The 22,671-nt window shown below is 48.1% G+C and overlaps 1 protein-coding gene across 1 annotated transcript in view; it reads right to left on the bottom strand.

Moving 5' to 3' along the window:
• Window positions 1-1,475: 1,475 nt before the first annotated feature.
• The window catches only part of SLC19A2 (solute carrier family 19 member 2), a 35,437-nt gene continuing 14,241 nt past the window's right edge, over window positions 1,476-22,671 (bottom strand). Inside the window, exons 5-6 of the mRNA XM_063955645.1 lie at window positions 3,856-3,997; window positions 1,476-2,117 (exon numbers count right to left, since the gene is read on the bottom strand). Coding sequence (XP_063811715.1) covers window positions 1,995-2,117; window positions 3,856-3,997 — 265 coding nt within the window. The 3' untranslated portion in view covers window positions 1,476-1,994. The remainder of the gene's footprint in view (window positions 2,118-3,855; window positions 3,998-22,671) is intronic.

Raw genomic sequence — 22,671 nt, 5'->3', positions numbered from 1 at the left:
TTAGAAGCCATGCGTCTCCGTACCCTCATGCCACCATAATGGCCGACGACCCGCTAACCGGGACGCCGGCTTAGTACTCACCACTTCATTCTTCTGGCTCTGTTAGGGGTGGCGGCGTGCTGCGGGAATGTACGCTCACGGTGGCGGTGCTTACGTATAGTTCCCTCAGGAGCTAGTGTCCTGTTAGCAGGGAACGGGACCATAACTCTTCAAGAGGTTGGGCCCCCCCTCCTAAGTCCCACGAAGCAGGCAGGCTGGTGCCAACCAGTCCTGCTTGAAAATAACAAACAGATAAAATAAATGCAGAAAACTCTTCAGGAGCTTCCATTAGCGTGACCGGATCCTCCGGGCACATTTTCTAAACTGAGTCTGGTAGGAGGGGCATAGACAGAGGAGCCAGCCCACCCTATGAAATTCTTAAAGTGCCTATGGCTCATAATGGACCAGTCTATACCCCATGGTACTAAATGGATCCCCAGTATCCTCTAGGACGCAAGAGAAAAACGGGGTAAACAAAGCATGCAGGCTGCCTTCAGGGCTAATTGCATTGTCCCGGGGCATCAATCAGCCTATGGTAAAATTACCGCGGCTAAAGGAATCCCTCCATAGTCTAGCCCGATTCATTATCTATGTGTATAAAAAGGGCCCTGATAAAGTATATACATTTTTCTAGTTTTAATATTGTACAAAATTAAAATGTCTTTATGCAACAGGCAGTCTGCAAATCAGCAATTTTTTTAGCCTTTAAAATAAATATGCCTCATACCAGCTAGTTTTTTTGAAATGTATTTTTAACATTTGTAAAATTGATCTGATACTAGCAATTATTTTCTATAATATTACCATAACCATTGGGTGTGCCAGTATTTACCTAGAACAGTGATGGGGAACTACACATCCCAGCATGCTCTGCTACAGTTCTTGTATGGCCAAATAGCAAAACTGTAGCAGGGCATGCTAGGATGTGTAATTCAACAACAGCTGAAGCGCCAAAGGTTCCCCATCACTGACATAGAGTCACAAGTTTTATAATGCCTGGACACTCCGGACAAGCCATTTCTTCTGGTTTCCAGAATTAGAATTTATACCAAAAAAAAAAAAAAAAAAAAAGAGAGAGTGATGGTGAAATGTACCATTTACCACCATCAGAAAACCCCCCCAAAAAAACAACACACAACAACAATGCACTGCCTATTGCCATTGTTGTCTGTCTTGCATTCTGTAATCTACAAATCGCTAGTAAAGCCATATATACAATCATGGCAACTAAACATTCACGTTTGATACTCATTTTGCTAGAGTTTTACTTAAGTTTTTAACTCTGTGGGTATGTACCCATAGAAAGCATTGGCCAATGCGGACAAAAGCCTAGCAAAACAGTAGTGACTTCAGCATTCTACCATTAAAACAAGTTATATTTCAATCTGTAGTCATACACAATAAATTAAATTAGTCACTTCATAAATTGATAAATGGATGGCTAGTATAATTTATATTGTTGAAGAAATATGCAAAATGAGCTATGTTTTCACTTCATTTTAAATACATAGCTATTGGAAGCTATTAGATGGCAATGAGTATAGGACGAAGTTTCAAATGAAAACAGATTTCTTTAGCAATGCTGTTTGGAGATTGTAGCTAGCACAAGGTTTCCCAAACTCTGATCTGAAGGCACCCCAACAGTCCAAGTTCTATGAATATCAAAGCTTGTGCACAGAAACGTACTGAGTTACGAATTCAGTCACCTGTGGCTAAGCATGGATTGCCTTAAAACCTGGACTGTTGGGGTGCCTTGCGGACAGTTTGGGAACATCTGATGCGTGACAATGAATATATTATATTACCATGAGTCTCCATTGAACCGTCACTGTATGCAGAACATTATTCATAAAAAGTACAGTATGGCTTGGTTACTTGACACATGATTGTATACTTGAGACTCAAACAGCCATTACTCTGCTTCTGCTGGAAGAAAGCCATCTGCAGACTGCTCCTCAAGTCTCTGAAGACTCCCGTTTGTCCTGTTGTGGTTTTTGACAGTTTTTCAAAACTTGGACGAGGCCACTCGCGAAGAATATAAGTGCAATGATTGCAAAATACCCTGAGTAAATCTTAAACTGCAAATAAAAAAGGTTTTAGTTAAAAGGAATTTGTGGCAAACAAAATTTGTTATAGAATGGCTTCTTCTAAAAACAACTCTTTGCTTAAAATACGGATTAAAAACATTTTGTTAACAGAGACAAATAAGCCAAAGTATCAAACACCTCTTTTAGCAAAAAGCAATCCAAAACAATAAAAGCTTATCTTCATACCTCTGCTTTTCACTTGTTAACAACCCATTAAGATTATGACAAATATCAGCAACTGCAATATAAAACACTCAATGAAGACTTCCAGGCTTAAATCAAATCACATAGGGCCTGATTCAGAGTTGATCGCAGCAGCAAATTTGTTAGCAGTTGGGCAAAACCATGAGCACTGCAGGTGGGGCAGGTAACATGTGCAGAGAGAGTTAGATTTGGGTGGGGTGTGTTCAAACTGAAATCTAAATTGTAGCGTAAAAATAAAGCGGCTAGTATTTACCCTGCACAGAAACAATATAACCCACCCAAATCTAACTCTTTCTGCACGTTATACCTGCCCCCCCCCCCCCCCCCCCCTGCAGTGCACATGGTTTTGCCCAACTGCTAACAAATTTGCTGCTGCGACCAACTCTGAATTACCCCCATACAGTAGAGTACCTGGATTACTTGGAGAAAAATGTTTTTTTTTGTTGAAATTTTTTTAAAGGCATAACTCCAGAAAACAAACAATTCTGTGTCATCTATTTGGTGGACGTGAGTAGCTGGAGGAGAAGAAAAGACTTTGGGTCCAATTCAGACTTGATCACTGTTGTGCAAATTTGCATAGCGGACGATTATCAAATGACTGCACATGCCAAACAGCAACAGAATAGTGTGAAAATTTTGATCGCTAGGCGTACGCAAGGTGATTTGACAGGAAGCGGATGTTTGGGGGTGGTGTTAGGAAAAACGCAGGTGTTCCAAAGCGTTTTCTGGGAGAGTGTGTGACGTTAGCTCCAGCACTCTAGGATTAAGTCCTGGGCTATGCACAAACTGCACAGTATGCAAAAATCATTAGATGGTGAGTGAGTTGCAAACGGATTTGCAGAGGTTCGTTGCCTGGCGAAGTTATCGCACGGCATACACATGCATTCGCACACTTGCACGGGGCAAGTGTGGCGACTATTTGGTCGAAGCCCTCTGCAAATCTGCAGCACAGTGATCAGGTCTGAATTAGGCCCTAAGTCTTTTCGGATACAACTGAAACTGGAGCGATCAAGCCCTGGCAGTCACCAAGCAACAATCCCAGAGATGGTCTCTACACTGAGTTAAGTGTTGCCACCTTATTATATTTGTACATTACCAGCCCTTTTATATGAACCTGTAAAAAAAAAAGTTGGCCTCTGACATCACAAGTTAGACAACACTATGGACATGCTCCTTCTAATTGCTTTGCATGCTATTAAAACAAGTGTTAACCATATGACTCACACGGCACTGTGCTCCGAGGACTGCTGCAACAATACAGGGTAACTATTACTACACGCATTCAAAATTCAAATTTTCCCTTCAGAATCTCCAACAATGACTAAAGGCTAACCTCTTTATTTTATATATTTACAATGCTGTATACAATTGTACTGATTTCTATAATTTCTCTTATGTATTGGCTAAATAAAAAAAACACTTGTTTAATAAAAAAAAACGCCAAATATTGTAACAGGCAGTCTAGACTACACATTCTCTAACACTAGAGTGAAGGCCACCAACTGTAAAACAAATAGGCACTTACTTGTGTAAACAAGTCTAAGCCAAGGCCTCTAGAATCCACAACTATGACAGTCATCAGAGTTTGTAGAAGTAAGGCAATGAAAGTGTTAACTCCAAATACAAGGGCATAGCACTCCATGCTAAGATTGGCTGCAATCTGAAATCTGCATAGAAGGATAAAGTAAATTTTAGAAAGAAAGGCTCAGGGTTCAGATAACTTATTAAACACTAAAAATAGTTTTCTTCTAAAATAAGACACTTGCAGCTTACTGCATTTCCATGAAATATATACTGTGTCAGTAACGCTGGTATTTAAAAAGAATTCTGAAGTGGCAATACTACGGAATCACTATGAAAAAGTATTTAACATACACACATAAGGGGGTATCCAATTACAGGTGAAGAATCATCGGGCATGAAAAACTGAAGTTTTTCCACATGTATTCCCCCCCCCCTTTTTCTACATGATATCCAAATTGGGTGCCTGTAAAAATAGGAATTTAATACCTACCGGTGCTTCCTTTTCTCGTAGTCCGTAGGGGACACTGGGAAACAAGGCTGCCATCAGCCGCTGTCGGAAGGGCCTGGGATGCTGATGCCTGCCCGCCTCCATCCCCGCTGTTCTGCTGCTCTCCTCCGTCCTCCTGCAGCTGTATTTTAAACGTCCCTCACAAAATGGCCTCCGCCGCAGAGGAGACCGTTATTAAAGATACTAGAGGGCTCCTCTGGTATCTTGAATAACTGTCTCCTCTTTGGTGGTGGCCATTTTGGGAGGGAAATTTTCAATACAGAGCAGCTGGAGGGTTTGGAGAACAGCGGCAGAACAGTGAGGACAACCGCAGAACGGCGGCAGGCAGGTGGATGCATGAGTATCCTGGGCCCTTCTCTCTCTGTCAAGAGTCTGGGCCCGGGACAGCTGTGCCCCCAGCACACCCTGATGGTGGCCCTGCTGGTAAGTATAAGTAGCATGGGGTATAGATTGGGTCCATTGGAGCCTGGCACTTTAAGAAATCTTCAGTGTGTGTTGGCTCCTCCCCTCTATGCCCCTACTGCAGTCCCAGTCTAGGAAAAGAAAACAAAAAAAAAAAAAAACTGTGCCCAAGGAGACTGACATACTTTGAGAGAAGGAAAACATACAACAATAGCGGTGAGGTAACGAACCAACACATACCAGTAACAAAAAGGATAGCAACGCTAACTAGAACCAAGGAAAGCAATGCTAACCAGAACAGGAACAGGGACAGCAATGGCAGACCCAACTAAGAACTTACAACCAAATAAGCAGGAAAAACGATGCACTGAGGCGGGCGCCCAGCATCTCTTATAAAATCCTATTTTCTCTAATGTCCTAGGGGATACTGGGAAATATTAGCACCATGGGGATGTCCCAAAGCTCCCAGAACGGGTGGGAGAGTGCTGAGACCCCTGCAAAACCACCTGACCAAACTGAAGGTCTTCACCGGCCAAGTAATCGAACTTATAGAACTTAACAAACGTGTTCGAACCTGACCAAGTAGCAGCTCGGCACAACTGTAAGACCGAGCTGCCCAGGAGGAACCCACCAACCTAGTGGAGTGGGCCTGAATAGAACTCGGCAGAACCAATGCTGCCGAAGAAGAAGCCTGTTGGATAGTAAGCCTGAGCCAACGGGCAATAGACTGCTTAGAATCAGGACATCCAATCTTGGTAGCGTCGTAAAGGACAAAAAGCGAGTCAGACTTCCTGTGACTAGCAGTCCTCTTGATGTAAAGCCTCAAAGCCTGAACCACGTCCAAGGACTTTGGGGCAACCGAAGTGTCAGACAATACTGGAACCAATATTGGTTGATTAGTGTGAAAAGCCGATCCACTTTCGGCAAAAACTGCGGGCGAGTCCTGAGCTCCGACCCATTATCATGAAATATCAAATAAGGGCTCTTACAGGATAAGGCCCTCAATTCCGACACATGCCTAGCAGAGGCCAAAGCCAGCAACATGACGGTCTTCCAAGTAAGATATTTCAAGTCCACCCTGTGTAAAGGTTCAAACCAGTCCGATTGGAGAAAAGTCAGGACCACAGTGAGATCCCATGGAGCTGTGGGAGGGACAAAGAGTGGCTGAATGCAAAGGACACCCTTCAGGAACGTTTGATCCTCCGGAATTACAGCCAGCTGTCTTTGGAAGAAAATAGATAGGGCCGAAATCTGAACCTTGATGGAGCCTAACCTTAGGCCCATATCCACGCCTGCTTGCAGGAAGTGCAGAAAACGGGCAAGTTGAAAATCCCCCGTAGAATAGGTTCTACTCTCACACCAAGAAACATATTTCTTCCAGATACAGTGGTAATGCTTCAACGTGACCACCGTTCGGGCTTGAACCATAGTCGAGATGACCCTGGAAGGAAGACCTTTTCTGGCTAGAATCTCCCTCAGAACTTCCAAGCCATCAAACATAGCCGCAGTAAGTCTGGATAGACGAACGGCCCTTACTGAAGATCCTTTTGAAGTGGTAGAGGCCAGGGCTCCTCGAGAGACATGGTCAGGAGGTCCGCATACCAGGCCCGGCGAGGCCAATCCGGGGCAATTAGAATTGCTTGAACTCTTTCCCTTTTGAGTCTTTTAGAACTCTGAGGATGAGAGGAATCGGAGGGAACAGATAGACAAACTGGTAGGTCCAACGGTGCAGTCAGAGTGTCCACCGCTGCAGCCTGCAGATCCCTCGTCCTGATACAGTAGAGACAGAACTTCTTGTTGAGACGAGAAGCCATCCTGTCTATCAACGGGCAGCCCCACCGTTGAACCAGCTGTTGAAAACACCTGAGGGTGAAGGCCCCATTCCCTCGGATGAAGGTTGTGCCTGCTGAGGAAGTCTGCTTACCAGTTGTCCACCCCTGGAATGAATATGGCCGATATGGCCCTTGCGTTGGTTTCTGCCCAGAGGAGTATCCTTGAGACTTCTCGCATTATGGCCCTGCTTCTTGTTCCGCCCTGTCTATGTGCACCACCGCCGTGGCATTGTCAGACTGTACCGGTATGGCTTGATGTTGGAGGAGAGAGGACGTCTGTAGAAGGGCATAGTAAATTGCCCCGAGTTCCAGAACATTTAATTGGCAGAGAAGACTCCTGACTCAACCATCTTCCTTGAAACTGTGCCCCCTGGGCCATAGCGCCCCCCCCCATCCCCCCCAACCACGGAGGCTCACATCCGTCGTCAGCAAAGTCCAAGATTGGATTCAGAAACTCCAACCCTCCACAAGGTGAGAGACTTGCAGCCACCATAACAAGGAGATCCTTGCTTTCAGCGATAGGGATCTCCTCTGGTGCATGTGCAGGCGAGACCCCGACCACTTGTCCGAAAGATCCAGCTGGAACGGACGGCCATGGAACCTGCCCTACTGGATTGCCTCGTAGGAGGCCACCATTTTGCCCAGTAGTCTGATGCAAAGGTGCATCGAGATCCTGCGTGGTCTGAGCACAGAGCGGACCATAGCCTGAATTGTCAAGGCTTTGTCCATTGGAAGGAAAACTTTCTGAGACACAGTGTCCAGTATCTTCCCCAGGAACTGAAGCCTCTGTGACGGTTCCAGGTGTGATTTTTGGAAATTGAGGATCCACCCATGGTCCGTAAGAAGACGTGTAGTTAAGTTGATGCTTTGTAACAGAAGCTCTCTGGACACTGCCTTTATGAGGAGATCGTCCAAGTAAGGGACTATGGGGGTAATTCAGAGTTGATTGCAGCAGCAAATTAGTTAGCAGTTGGGCAAAACCATGTGTGCTGCAGGGAGGGGGGGGGGGCAGATATAACATGTGCAGAGAGTTAGATTTGGGTGGGGTGTGTTAAATCTGTAATCTAAATTGCAGTGTAAAAATAAAGCCACCAGTATTTACTCTGCATAGAAACAATATAGCCCACCCAAATCTTAGTCTCTCTACAAATGTTATAACTGCTCCACCTGCAGTGCACATGGTTTTGCCCAACTGCTAACAAATTTGTTGCTGCAATCAACTCTGAATTACCCCCTATGTTCACACCCATCATGCGAAGGACATCATTTCCGCCATATCTTTTGTGAACACCCTCGGTGCCGTGGATAAGCCAAAGGGCAAGGCTTGGAACTGGAAGTGGCGGTCCTGTATTGCAAATCTGAGATAAACCTGATGCAGGGGCCATATCGGGATGTGCAGATATGCATCCTTGATATCAGGAATTGCCCTTTCTCCAGGCCAGAAACCACCGCTTTGAGAGATTCCATCTTGAACTTGAACACCTGTAGATATGGGTTCAGAGATTTTAGGTTCAAGATTGGCCGTACCGAACAGTCCGGTTTCGGTACCACAAATAGGCTTGAATAAAATCCCTTGCTTGTGAGCAGAGGAGGGACCAGAACAATCACCTGTGTGTGTAGAAGTTTTTGAATTGCGTCCTGCAAGGTAACTTTTGCTACAGGTGAAGCTGGTAAGCCTGACCTGAAGAATCTGTGAGGAGGGAATGCTTGAAATTCCAACCGGTACCCTTGGGAAATGTGATCCCTCACCCAAGGGTCCCGGCAGGACTCCACCCATACATGAGCGAAATATTGCAGTCGAACACCCACCTGAAAGTTCCCCTGCAGCTGGGGCCAACCGTCACGCGGAAGGCTTTGTGGAGGAAGAACCTGAGGACTGGTCCAGTGATCCAGCAGCCGCTGGTCTGCGAGATTTACCTCTATTTCCTCTGGCCGCATTTGAGGCACCGCTGGCCCTGCCTCTAAACCTGGCCACATGAAAGGACTGTAGAGAGGTACTGGGGTAAGGATGTCTAGCCGGAAGAACAGCAAACGGCAGATAGGTGGATTTACCGGCCGTTGCTCGAGAAATCCACTTATTTATTTCCTCCCCAAACAGGGCATCCCCCGTGAAGGGAAGATTTTCTACACCTTTTTTGGAATCAGAATCCGCTGTCAACTGTCGCAGCCACAGAGCCCTGCGGGCTGAGATCGCCATAGCCGTGGATCGGGCATTAATGAGACCCATCTCCTTGACTGCCAAACTCATGAAGTTAGCAGCATCCTGGATATGTTGCAGTAGCGTCAGGATCTCATCCTCAGGCAAAGTGTCAAACCCCTCAATTATATTACCAGACCACTTAACCATGGCCCTTGTGATCCACCCATAAGCACTTGTGGGCCTCTGTGCGACTCCCACTGTGGTGTAAATGGATTTGAGTGTAGTCTCAATTTTACGGTCAGTAGGGTCTTTTAGAGAGATAGCACCAGGTACAGGCAGCACAATCTTACGTGATAGCCTGGACACTGAGGTATCCACTATCGGAGGGTTCTGCTATACCTTCCTATCCTCAGGGATGAAAGGGAAGGAATTTAGCAACCGCTTAGGGGTTTGAAATTTCTTGTCAGTATTAACCCACGCCTCTTTAAAAAAAATAAGATTTTACTCACCGGTAAATCTATTTCTCGTAGTCAGTAGTGGATGCTGGGGACTCCATAAGGACCATGGGGAATAGACGGGCTCCGCAGGAGACTGGGCACTCTAAAGAAAGATTTAGTACTTTCTGGTGTGCACTGGCTCCTCCCTCTATGCCCCTCCTCCAGACCTCAGTTAAGGAAACTGTGCCCGGAAGAGCAGACATTATAAGGAAAGGATTTTGGAATCCCGCGTAAGACTCATACCAGCCACACCAATCACACCGTATAACTTGTGATACACTTATCCAGTCAACAGTATGAACGACAACAGGGCATCAAACAATAGATGCCAACATAACATAACCCATTATTAAGCAATAACTATATACACGTATTGCAGAAATGTCCGCACTAGGGCCCTCATTCCGAGTTGTTCGCTCGGTATTTTTCATCGCATCGCAATGAAAATCCGCTTAGTACGCATGCGCAATATTCGCACTGCGACTGCGCCAAGTAATTTAACAATGAAGATAGTATTTTTACTCACGGCTTTTTCGTCGCTCCGGCGATCGTAATGTGATTGACAGGAAATGGGTGTTACTGGGCGGAAACACGGCGTTTTATGGGCGTGTGGTTGAAAACGCTACCGTTAACGTGAAAAACGCAGGAGTGGCTGGAGAAACGGAGGAGTGTCTGGGCGAACGCTGGGTGTGTTTGTGACGTCAAACCAGGAACGACAAGCACTGAACTGATCGCACAGGCAGAGTAAGGTTGAAGTTACTCAGAAACTGCTCATTAGTTTGTAATCGCAATATTGCGATTACATCGGTCGCAATTTTAAGAAGCTAAGATACACACGCTAAGCCTACGCCTACTGGGAGTGTAACTCTGCTAAATTCGCCTTGCGACCGATCAACTCGGAATGAGGGCCTAGGGACGGGCGCCCAGCATCCACTACAGACTACGAGAAATAGATTTACCGGTGAGTAAAATCTTATTTTCTCTAATGTCCTAGTGGATGCTGGGGACTCCGTAAGGACCATGGGGATTATACCAAAGCTCCCAAACGGGCGGGAGAGTGCGGATGACTCTGCAGCACCGAATGGGCAAACTCAAGGTCCTCCTCAGCCAGGGTATCAAACTTGTAGAATTTTGCAAATGTGTTTGAACCCGACCAAGTAGCAGCTCGGCAAAGCTGTAATGCCGAGACCCCTCGGGCAGCCGCCCAAGAAGAGCCCACCTTCCTTGTGGAATGGGCTTTCACTGATTTTGGATGCGGCAATCCAGCCGCAGAATGAGCCTGCTGAATCGTGTTACAGATCCAGCGGGCAACGGTTTGCTTTGAAGCAGGAGCACCCAACTTGTTGGGGGCATACAGGATAAACAGCGAGTCAGTTTTCCTGACTCCAGCCGTTCTGGCTACATAAATCTTCAAAGCCCTGACTACATCTAGTAACCTGGAATCCTCCAAGTCACGAGTAGCCGCAGGCACTACAATAGGTTGGTTCAAATGAAAAGATGACACCACCTTTGGCAGAAATTGGGGACGAGTTCGTAATTCTGCCCTGTCCACATGGAAAACCAGATAGGGGCTTTTACACGACAAAACCGCCAATTCTGACACACGCCTAGCCGAAGCTAAGGCAAATAGCATGACCACTTTCCACGTGAGATACTTCAGCTCCACGGTCTTAAGTGGCTCAAACCAGGGGGATTTCAGGAAACCCAACACCACGTTGAGATCCCAAGGTGCCACTGGTGGCACAAAAGGGGGCTGAATATGCAGCACTCCCTTAACAAATGTCTGAACTTCAGGAAGTGAAGCCAGTTCCTTTTGAAAGAAAATGGATAGGGCCGAAATCTGGACCTTTATGGATCCCAACTTCAAGCCCATAGTCACTCCAGACTGTAGAAAGTGCAGAAATCTGCCCAGTTGGAATTCCTCTGTAGGGGCCTTCCTGGCCTCACACCAAGCAACATATTTTCGCCATATGCGGTGATAATGTTTTGCTGTCACGTCCTTCCTAGCCTTTATGAGCGTAGGAATAACTTCCTCCGGAATGCCTTTTTCCGCTAGGATCCGGCGTTCAACCGCCATGCCGTCAAACGCAGCCGCGGTAAGTCTTGGAACAGGCAGGGCCCCTGTAGCAACAGGTCCTGTCTGAGAGGCAGAGGCCATGGGTCCTCTGTGAGCATGTCTTGCAGTTCCGGGTACCAAGTCCTTCTTGGCCAATCCGGAACAATGAGTATTGTGTCTCACTCCTCTTTTTCTTACGATTCTCAGCACCTTGTGAATGAGAGGAAGAGGAGGAAACACATAGACCGACTGGAACACCCACGGTGTTACTAGTGCGTCCACAGCTATCGCCTGAGGGTCCCTTAACCTGGCGCAATACCTTTTTAGCTTTCTGTTGAGACGGGACGCCATCATGTCCACCTGTGGCAGTTCCCATCGATTTGCAATCTGCGTGAAGACTTCTTGATGAAGTCCCCACTCTCCCGGGTGGAGGTCGTGCCTGCTGAGGAAGTCTGCTTCCCAGTTGTCCACTCCCGGAATGAACACTGCTGACAGTGCTAACACGTGATTCTCCGCCCAACGAAGAATCCTGGTGGCTTCTGCCATTGCCACCCTGCTTCTTGTGCCGCCCTGGCGGTTTACATGGGCCACTGCAGTGATGTTGTCTGACTGAATCAGCACTGGTTAATTTCGAAGCAGAGGCTCCGCTTGACTCAGGGCGTTGTATATGGCCCTTAGTTCCAGGATATTTATGTGCAGACAAGCCTCCTGACTTGACCACAACCCTTGGAAGTTTCTACCCTGAGTGACTGCCCCCCACCCTCGGAGGCTCACATCCGTGGTCACCAGGACCCAGTCCTGAATGCCGAACCTGCGGCCCTCGAGAAGGTGAGCACTCTGTAGCCACCACAGAAGAGACACCCTGGCCCTGGGGGACAGGGTGATCAGCCGATGCATCTGAAGATGCGATCCGGACCATTTGTCCAACAGATCCCATTGAAAGATCCTCGCATGGAACCTGCCGAAGGGAATGGCTTCGTACGATGCCACCATCTTTCCCAGGACTCGCGTGCAGCGATGCACCGACACCTGTTTCGGTTTTAAGAGGTCTCTGACTAGATTCACGAGCTCTTGAGCCTTCTCCGCCGGGAGAAACACCTTCTTCTGGTCTGTGTCCAGAATCATGCCCAGAAAGGGCAGACACGTCGTAGGAATCAGCTGCGACTTTGGGATATTCAGAATCCAGCCATGCTGTTTCAACACTTCCTGAGAGTGCGCTACGCTGATCTGCAACTGCTCCCTGGACCTCGCCTTTATGAGGAGATCGTCCAAGTATGGGATAACTGTGACTCCTTGCTTTCTCGGGATCACCATCATTTCTGCCATTACCTTGGTAAATATTCTCGGTGCCGTGGAGAGCCCAAACGGCAACGTCTGGAATTGGTAATGACAGTCCTGTACCACAAATCTGAGGTACTCCTGATGAGGCGGATAAATGGTGACATGCAAGTAAGCATCCTTGATGTCCAGAGACACCATAAAATCCCCCTCTTCCAGGCTTGCAATGACCGCTCTGAGCGATTCCATTTTGAACTTGAATCTTTTCAGATAAATGTTCAGGGACTTTAAATTTAATATAGGTCTGACCGAACCGTCTGGTTTCGGTACCACAAACATTGTGGAATAGTATCCCTTTCCCTGTTGAAGAAGGGGAACCTTCACCACCACCTGCTGGAGAAATAGCTTGTGAATCGCCGCTACCACTACTTCCCTTTCTATGGGGGAAGCTGGCAGGGCCGATTTTAGGTAACGTTGAGGGGGCATCACCTCGAATTCCAGCTTGTATCCCCGAGACACAATCTGTATAGCCCAGGGATCCACCCGTGAGCGAACCCACTGGTGGCTAAAATGTCGGAGACGCGCCCCCACCGCTCCTGGCTCCACCCGTTGAGCCCCAGCGTCATGCGGTGGATTTAGTGGAAGCCGGGGAGGACTTCTGTTCCTGGGAACTAGCTGTAAGGTGCAGCTTTTTTCCTCTACCCCTGCCTCTAGCAAGAAAGGAAGCACCTCTGACCTTCTTGCTTCTTTGTGCGCGAAAGGACTACATTTGGTAATACGGTGCGTTCTTAGGTTGTGAGGGAATATATGGCAAAAAGTTTGACTTCCCAGCAGTAGCTGTGGAAACCAGGTCCGAGAGACCGTCCCCAAACAATTCCTCACCCTTGTAAGGTAACACCTCCATGTGTTTTTTGGAGTCGGCATCACCTGTCCACTGCCGAGTCCACAGGACCCTCCTGGCAGAAATTGACAATGCACTAATTCTAGAGCCCAGTAGGCAAATGTCCCTCTGGGCATCCCTCATATATAGGACAGTGTCTTTTATATGCCCCAGGGTCAGCATAATGGTATCCCTGTCCAAGGTATCCATTTCCTCAGACAGATTATCTGTCCACGCTGCTACAGCACTACACATCCACGCCGACGCAATTGCCGGCCTCAGTAGAGTCCCTGAATGTGTATAAACAGATTTCAGGATACTTTCCTGCTTTCTATCTGCAGGATCCTTTAGGGCGGCCGTATCCTGTGACGGCAGGGCCACCTTCTTAGATAAGCGTGTGAGAGCTTTATCTACCCTAGGGGAGGATTCCCAGCGCACCCTGTCCTCTGGCGGGAAAGGGTACGCCATAAGTAACCTTTAGGAAATCAGGACTTTCTTATCAGGGGAATCCCACGCTCTTTTACATAACTCATTTAACTCATGTGAAGAGGGAAAAAGTCACCTCTTGCTTATATATACATTATATATATATATATATATATATATATATATATATATATATATATATATATATATATATATATATATAAATAAATAAATAAAAACCCTCTTGTCAGGGACAGGGTTTACCTCTGATATGTGTAAAACATCCTTCATCGCTATAATCATGTAGCGGATAGCTTTTGTCATTTTCGGTTGCAATTTTGCATAATCGACGTCGACACTGGAGTCAGAGTCCGTGTCGACATCTGTGTCAACCATTTTGGATAGTGGGCGCTTTTGAGACCCTGAGGGCCTCTGCGCTGTAGGATCAGGCATGGGTTGAGACCCTGACTGGCCCAAGGTATTCAGCTTTATCCAACCTTTTATGTAAGGAGTTTACATTATCATTTAACACCTTCCACATATCCATCCAATCAGGTGTCGGCACCGTCGGCGGCGACACGTCATTCAACTGCACTTGCTCTGCCTCCACATAGCCCTCTTCGTCAAACATGTCGACACAAGCGTACCGACACACCACACACACAGGGGAAGCTCTAAATGAGGACAGGACCCCCTCCCACAAGGCCGTTTGGAGAGACAGAGAGAGAGCATGCCAGCACACACCCCAGCGCTATATGACCCAGGAATCACACAGTAACTTAGTGTTTACCCAGTAGCTGCTGTATTATGATTAATGCGCCTAAATTTATGTGCCCCCCCTCTCTTTGTTACCCTTCTACCGTGATTCTGTAGGGGAGAGCCTGGGGAGCTTCTTCTCAGCGGAGCTGTGGAAGGAAAATGGCGCTGGTGAGTGCTGACGAAGAAGGCCCCGCCCACTCAGCGGTGGGCTTCTGTCCCGCGATTTTGTGTAAAATTAATGGCGGGGGCTCATGCATATAACAGTGTCCAACTGTATATATGCAGCTTTCGCCAGGAGGTATCAATTGCTGCCCAGGGCGCCCCCCCTGCGCCCTGCACCCTACAGTGACCGGAGTGTGTGGGTTAGTGTGGGCGCAATGGCGCACAGCTGCAGTGCTGTGCGCTACCTCATGTGAAGACAGGAGTTTCTGCCGCCGATTTCGATGTCTTCTCCGCTTCTGCCGGCTTCTGTCTTCTGGCTCTGCGAAGGGGACGGCGGCGCGGCTCCGGGAACGGACGACAAGGTCAGGTCCTGTGTTCGATCCCTCTGGAGCTAATGGTGTCCAGTAGCCTAAGAAGCGCAACCTAGCCGCAGTTAGTAGGTTTGGTTCTCTCCCCTCAGTCCCACGTAGCAGAGAGTCTGTTGCCAGCAGAAGCTCTCTGAAAATAAAAAACCTAAACTAAAATAATAAGATTTTACTCACCGGTAAATCTATTTCTCGTAGTCCGTAGTGGATGCTGGGAACTCCGTAAGGACCATGGGGAATAGACGGGCTCCGCAGGAGACTGGGCACTCTAAAAGAAAGATTAGGTACTATCTGGTGTGCACTGGCTCCTCCCTCTATGCCCCTCCTCCAGACCTCCGTTAGGATACTGTGCCCGGAAGAGCTGACCCAATAAGGAAGGATTTTGAATCCCGGGTAAGACTCATACCAGCCACACCAATCACACCGTATAACTCGTGATACTATACCCAGTTAACAGTATGAAATATAACTGAGCCTCTCAACAGATGGCTCAACAATAACCCTTTAGTTAGGCAATAACTATATACAAGTATTGCAGACAATCCGCACTTGGAATGGGCGCCCAGCATCCACTACGGACTACGAGAAATAGATTTACCGGTGAGTAAAATCTTATTTTCTCTGACGTCCTAGTGGATGCTGGGAACTCCGTAAGGACCATGGGGATTATACCAAAGCTCCCAAACGGGCGGGAGAGTGCGGATGACTCTGCAGCACCGAATGAGAGAACTCAAGGTCCTCCTCAGCCAGGGTATCAAATTTGTAGAATTTAGCAAACGTGTTTGCCCCTGACCAAGTTGCAGCTCGGCAAAGTTGTAAAGCCGAGACCCCTCGGGCAGCCGCCCAAGATGAGCCCACTTTCCTCGTGGAATGGGCTGTTACCGATTTAGGATGCGGCAATCCAGCCGCAGAATGCTCCAGCTGAATTGTGCTACAAATTCAGCGAGCAATAGTCTGCTTAGAAGCAGGAGCACCTATTTTGTTGGGTGCCTACAGGATAAAAAAAACGAGTCAGTTTTCCTGACTCCAGCCGTCCTCGAAATATAAATTTTTAAGGCCCTGACTACGTCCAGTAACTTGGAATCTTCCAAGACCCTAGTAGCCGCAGGCACTACAATAGGTTGGTTCAAGTGAAAAGCTGATACCACCTTAGGGAGAAACTGCGGACGAGTCCTCAATTCTGCCCTATCCATATGGAAAATCAGATAAGGGCTTTTACATGACAAAGCCGCCAATTCTGACACACGCCTGGCCGAAGCCAAGGCCAATAACATGACCACTTTCCACGTGAGATATTTCAAATCCACAGTTTTAAGTGGCTCAAACCAATGTGATTTGAAGAAACTCAACACCACGTTGAGATCCCAAGGTGCCACAGAAGGCACAAAAAAGGGGCTGAATATGTAGCACTCCCTTTACAAATGTCTGAACTCCAGGCAGTGAAGCCAGTTCTTTCTGGAAGAAAATCGAAAGAGCCGAAATCTGGACCTTAATGGAACCCAAATTTAGGCCCATAGTCACTCCTGACTGTAGGAAGTGCAGAAAACGACCCAGCTGAAATTCCTCTGTTGGGGCCTTCCTGGCCTCACACCACGCAACATATTTTCGCCAAATACGGTGATAATGGTTTGCGGTTACTTCTTTCCTGGCTTTTATCAGCGTAGGAATGACTTCCTCCGGAATGCCCTTTTGCTTTAGGATCCGGAATTCAACCGCCATGCCGTCCAACGCAGCCGCGGTAAGTCTTGGAACAGACAGGGCCCCTGCTGTAGCAGATCCTGTCTGAGCGGTAGAGGCCATGGGTCCTCTGATATTATTTCTTGAAGTTCTGGGTACCAAGCTCTTCTTGGCCCATCCGGAACCACGAGTATCGTTCTTACTCCTCGTTTTCTTATTATTCTCAGTACCTTTGGTATGAGAGGCAGAGGAGGGAATACATAAACCGACTGGTACACCCACGGTGTCACTAGAGCGTCCACAGCTATTGCCTGAGGGTCCCTTGACCTGGCGCAATATCTAGTTTTTGGTTTAGGCGGGACGCCATCATGTCCACCTGTGGCCTTTCCCAACGGTTTACCAACAGTTGGAAGACTTCTGGATGAAGTCCCCACTCTCCCGGGTGTCGGTCGTGTCTGCTGAGGAAGTCTGCTTCCCAGTTGTCCACTCCCGGAATGAACACTGCTGACAGTGCTAAGACGTGATTTTCCGCCCATCGGAGAATCCTTGTGGCTTCTGCCATCGCCATCCTGCTTCTTGTGCCGCCCTGCCGGTTTACATGGGCGACTGCCGTGATGTTGTCTGATTGGATCAGTACCGGCTGGTATTGAAGCAGAGGCCTTGCCAGACTTAGGGCATTGTAAATGGCCCTCAGTTCCAGAATATTTATGTGTAGGGACGACTCCTGACTTGACCAAAGTCCTTGGAAATTTCTTCCCTGTGTGACTGCCCCCCAGCCTCGAAGGCTGGCATCCGTGGTTACCCTGACCCAGTCCTGTATGCCGAATCTGCGGCCCTCTTGAAGATGAGCACTCTGCAGCCACCACAGTAGAGATACCCTGGTCCTTGGAGACAGGGTTATCAGCCGATGCATCTGAAGATGCGATTCCGACCACTTGTCCAAGAGGTCCCACTGAAAGGTTCTTGCATGGAACCTGCCGAATGGAATTTTGCTTCGTAAGAAGCTACCATTTTTCCCAGGACTCGTGTGCAGTGATGCACCGATACCCGTTTTGGTTTCAGGAGGTCTCTGACTAGAGATGACAGCTCCTTGGCTTTCTCCTGCGGGAGAAACTTTTTTCTGTTCTGTGTCCAGAACCATCCCCAGGAACAGCAGGCGTGTGGTAGGAACCAGCTGTGACTTTGGAATGTATAGAATCCATCCGTGCTGTTGTAGCACTTCCCGAGATAGTGCTACTCCGACCAACAACTGCTCCATGGACCTCACCTTTATAAGGAGTTCGTCCAAGTACGGGATAATTAAAAAGTCCCTTTTTTCGAAGGAGTATCATCATTTCTGCCATTACCTTGGTAAAGACCCTCGGTGCCGTGGACAGTCCAAACGGCAGTGTTTGGAATTGGTAATGGCAATCCTGTACCACAAATCTGAGGTACTCCTGGTGAGGATGGTAAATGGGGACATGTAGGTAAGCATCCTTGATGTCCAGGGATACCATGTAATCCCCCTCCTCCAGGCTTGCAATAACCGCCCTGAGCGATTCCATCTTGAACTTGAATTTTTTTTATGTATGTGTTCAAGGACTTCAAATTTAAAATGGGTCTCACCGAACCGTCCGGTTTCGGTACCACAAACAGTGTGGAATAGTAACCCCGTCCTTGTTGAAGTAGGGGCACCTTGACTATCACCTGCTGGGAATACAGCTTGTGAATTGCCTCTAGCACAGCCTCCCTGCCTGAGGGAGTTGTCGGCAAGGCAGATTTGAGGAAAACGGCGGGGGGGGGGGGGGGGGGGGGGGGGAGACGCCTCGAATTCCAGCCTGTACCCCTGAGATACTACTTGAAGGATCCAGGGATCCACCTGTGAGCGAGCCCACTGATCGCTGAAATTTTTGAGGCGGCCCCCCACCGTACCTGGCTACGCCTGTGGAGCCCCCGCGTCATGCGGTGGACTCAGAGGAAGCGGGTAAAGAATTTTGATTCTGGGAACTGGCTGACTGGTGCAGCTTTTTCCCTCTTCCCTCGTCTCTGTGCAGAAAGGAAGCGCCTTTGACCCGCTTGCTTTTCTGAAGCCGAAAGGACTGTACCTGATAATACAGTGCTTTCTTAGGCTGTGAGCAAACCTGAGGTAAAAAATTTTCTTCCCAGCTGTTGCTGTGGATACGAGGTCCCAGAGACCATCCCCAAACAATTCCTCACCCTTATAAGGCTCTATGTGCCTTTTAAAGTCAGCATCACCTGTCCAGTGTCGGGTCTCTAATACCCTCCTGACAGAATGGACATTGCATTAATTCTGGATGCCAGCCGGCAAAATATCCCTTTGTGCATCCCTCATATATAAGACGACGTCTTATGTTCACAAAATAGTATCCCTGTTTGACAGGGTTACAGACCACGCTGCAGCAGCACTATCTGCAGGTCTCAGTCTAGTACCTGAGTGTGTAAATACAGACTTCAGGATAGCCTCCTGCTTTTTATCAGCAGGTACCTTCAAAGTGGCCGTATCCTAAGACGGCAGTGCCACCTTTTTTGACAAACGTGTGAGCGCCTTATCCACCCTAGGGGATATCTCCCAGCGTAACTTATCCTCTGGCGGGAAAAGGTACGCCATCAGTAACTTTTTAGAAATTACCAGTTTCTTATCGGGGGAACCCACGCTTTTTCACACTTCATTCACTCATTTGATGGGGGAACAAAACACTGCCTGCTTTTTCTCCCCAAACATAAAACCCTTTTTTAGTGGTACTTGGGTCAATGTCAGAAATGTGTAACACATTTTTTATTGCCGGGATCATGTAACGGATGTTCCTAGTGGATTGTGTATATGTCTCAACCTCGTCGACACTGGAGTCAGACTCCGTGTCGACATCTGTGTCTGCCATCTGAGGGAGCGGGCGTTTTTTAAGCCCCTGATGGCCTTTGAGACGCCTGGGCAGGCGCGGGCTGAGAAGCCGGCTGTCCCATAGCTGTTACGTCATCCAGCCTTTTATGTAAGGAGTTGACACTGTCTGTTAATACCTTCCACCTATCCATCCACTCTGGTGTCGGCCCACAGGGGGCGACATCCCATTTATCGGCATCTGCTCCGCCTCCACATAAGCCTCCTCATCAAACATGTCGACACAGCCGTACCGACACACCGCACACACACAGGGAATGCTCTGACTGAGGACAGGACCCCACACAGCCCTTTGGGGAGACAGAGTGATTATGCCAGCACACACCAGAGCGCTATATAATGTAGGGATAAACACTATCACTGAGTGAATTTTCCCCAATAGCTGCTTGTATAAACAATATTGCGCCTAAATTTAGTGCCCCCCCTCTTTTTAACCCTTTGAGCCTGAAAACTACAGGGGAGAGCCTGGGGAGCTGTCTTCCAGCTACACTGTGAAGAGAAAATGGCGCCAGTGTGCCGAGGGAGATAGCTCCGCCCCTTTTTCGCGGACTTTTCTCCCGCTTTTTTTATGGATTCTGGCAGGGGTAATTATCACATATATAGCCTCTGGGGCTATATATTGTGATTATTTTGCCAGCCAAGGTGTTTTTATTGCTGCTCAGGGCGCGCCCCCCCAGCGCCCTGCACCCTCAGTGACCGGAGTGTGAAGTGTGTATGAGGAGCAATGGCGCACAGCTGCAGTGCTGTGCGCTACCTTGGTGAAGACTGAAGTCTTCTGCCGCCGATTTTCCGGACCATCTTCATGCTTCTGGCTCTGTAAGGGGGACGGCGGCGCGGCTCCGGGAACGAACACCAAGGACGGGTCCTGCGGTCGATCCCTCTGGAGCTAATGGTGTCCAGTAGCCTAAGAAGCCCAAGCTAGCTGCAAGCAGGTAGGTTCGCTTCTTCTCCCCTTAGTCCTTCGTTGCAGTGAGCCTGTTGCCAGCAGGTCTCACTGTAAAATAAAAAACCTAACATATACTTTCTTTCTAGGAGCTCAGGAGAGCCCCTAGTGTGCATCCAGCTCGGCCGGGCACAGAAATCTAACTGAGGTCTGGAGGAGGGGCATAGAGGGAGGAGCCAGTGCACACCAGATAGTACCTAATCTTTCTTTTAGAGTGCCCAGTCTCCTGCGGAGCCTGTCTATTCCCCATGGTCCTTACGGAGTTCCCAGCATCCACTAGGACGTCAGAGAAACTTTCTTATTATCAAGCTCAGGAGAGCTCACTAAAAGCACCCAGCTCTGTCCGGGCACAGATTCTAACTGAGGTCTGGAGGAGGGGCATAGAGGGAGGAGCCAGTGCACACCAGATAGTACTAAATCTTTCTTTAGAGTGCCCAGTCTCCTGCGGAGCCCGTCTATTCCCCATGGTCCTTACGGAGTCCCCAGCATCCACTAGGACGTTAGAGAAAGTGTATTTAATTCCTTAGAGACAGGGAATGTGGCAGTAGATTTTGGTTTCACATTAAAAACCAACTCTTCCTCGGGTTCTGTCTATTTATCTGGTATATTGAGAACTTCTATAATATATTAGGGCTTCCTCACCCTTAGACAGAGTATCAGCCTCTACTTCCACTTCACCTTCCAAATCTGGGAAGTAATTTTCAGAGTCAGATTGGAGTACATGTGGGAGTGTGCGTTTATGCGAGACCAGCAAGGGGGCTGTGAAGCCGGTCTGTGGTCAGCATAATTGACTAAAAAAAAAATCCACAGATTTCTTTAGCATTTGTCTTTCCTGACTGGCAGTAGCCAGTTCAGAATTAATATTAGATATAATTCCTTTAAAATGATTCTAAGCACTCTGGTTCCTGTATACTGCTTCCCTGAGAAGGGAGAGAGCATTGATTACTCAGTAGAGATCCCCCTGGAGAAGGGGAAAACTGTGTTGCAGGTGGACACAACCTTTTTACCAGACATGCTAATAAACACACACACACACACACACACACACACACACACACACACACACACACAAAGTGAAATAATACAGAAATAGTGAAAAACACAATAATATGAACACAGAACTCCAGACAGCCTGCATTGAGTGATATAGAGAGGGATGAGACCAGCACACAATGCCTCACAGCTAAAGCATAAACCAGAGCTTTAGAGAAGGTAACCGATTTTCTGATACTAGAAATGCTCCCACCGTACAAAGCGGGTCATTCCGAGTTGATCGCTCGCTAGCTACTTTTAGCAGCCGTGCAAACGCATAGTCGCTGCCCACGGGGGGAGTGTATTTTCGCTTTGCAAGTGTGCGAATGCGTGTGCAGCCGAGCGAGACAAAAACTTTTTTGCAGTTTCTGAGTAGCTCAGGACTTACTCAGCCCTTGCTATCACTTCAGCCTGTCCGGTCCCGGAATTGACGTCAGACACCCGCCCTGCAAACGCTTGGACACGCCTGAGTTTTTCCAAACACTCCCAGAAAACAATCAGTTGACTCCCATAAACACCTTCTTTCTGCCAATCTCCTTGCGATCGGCTGTGCGAATGGTTTCTTCGTTAAATCCATCACCCAGCAACGAACCACTTTGTACCCGTACGACACGCCTGCGCATTGCGGTGCATACGCAGTGTGTGTAGGAGCAGCACTTCCCTGCGTGCAGTCAGTAGGCTAAAGCAGTAGGAAATGGCACCTCTTCACCGCTGGTCCCGCTCTCCGGGAAACCCCCGCCCCCATAATGACACGCGGTCCCCTCACATGTATTATACTGGCATTTGTGTCCAAATTGCAGAAAACAGGGTTAAAACCCCTTCCTGTACTAGCGAAAGTGTGGGTGTCCGCAGCGGGCACCGCAGCCAAGTGCCCGCCGCGCCCTTATGCCGCTAACCGGGGCCCTGATGTCTGTCCTCACCGCACCTTCAGCATCTGTTAGGGGTGGCGGCATGCTGTCTGCAT

The sequence above is a fragment of the Pseudophryne corroboree genome, chromosome 2 (genome assembly GCF_028390025.1).
Source record: "Pseudophryne corroboree isolate aPseCor3 chromosome 2, aPseCor3.hap2, whole genome shotgun sequence".
NCBI lineage: Eukaryota > Metazoa > Chordata > Amphibia > Anura > Myobatrachidae > Pseudophryne > Pseudophryne corroboree.
The sequence above is the reverse complement of the archived record's forward strand: the minus strand, read 5'-3'. Positions and strand labels throughout refer to the sequence as shown.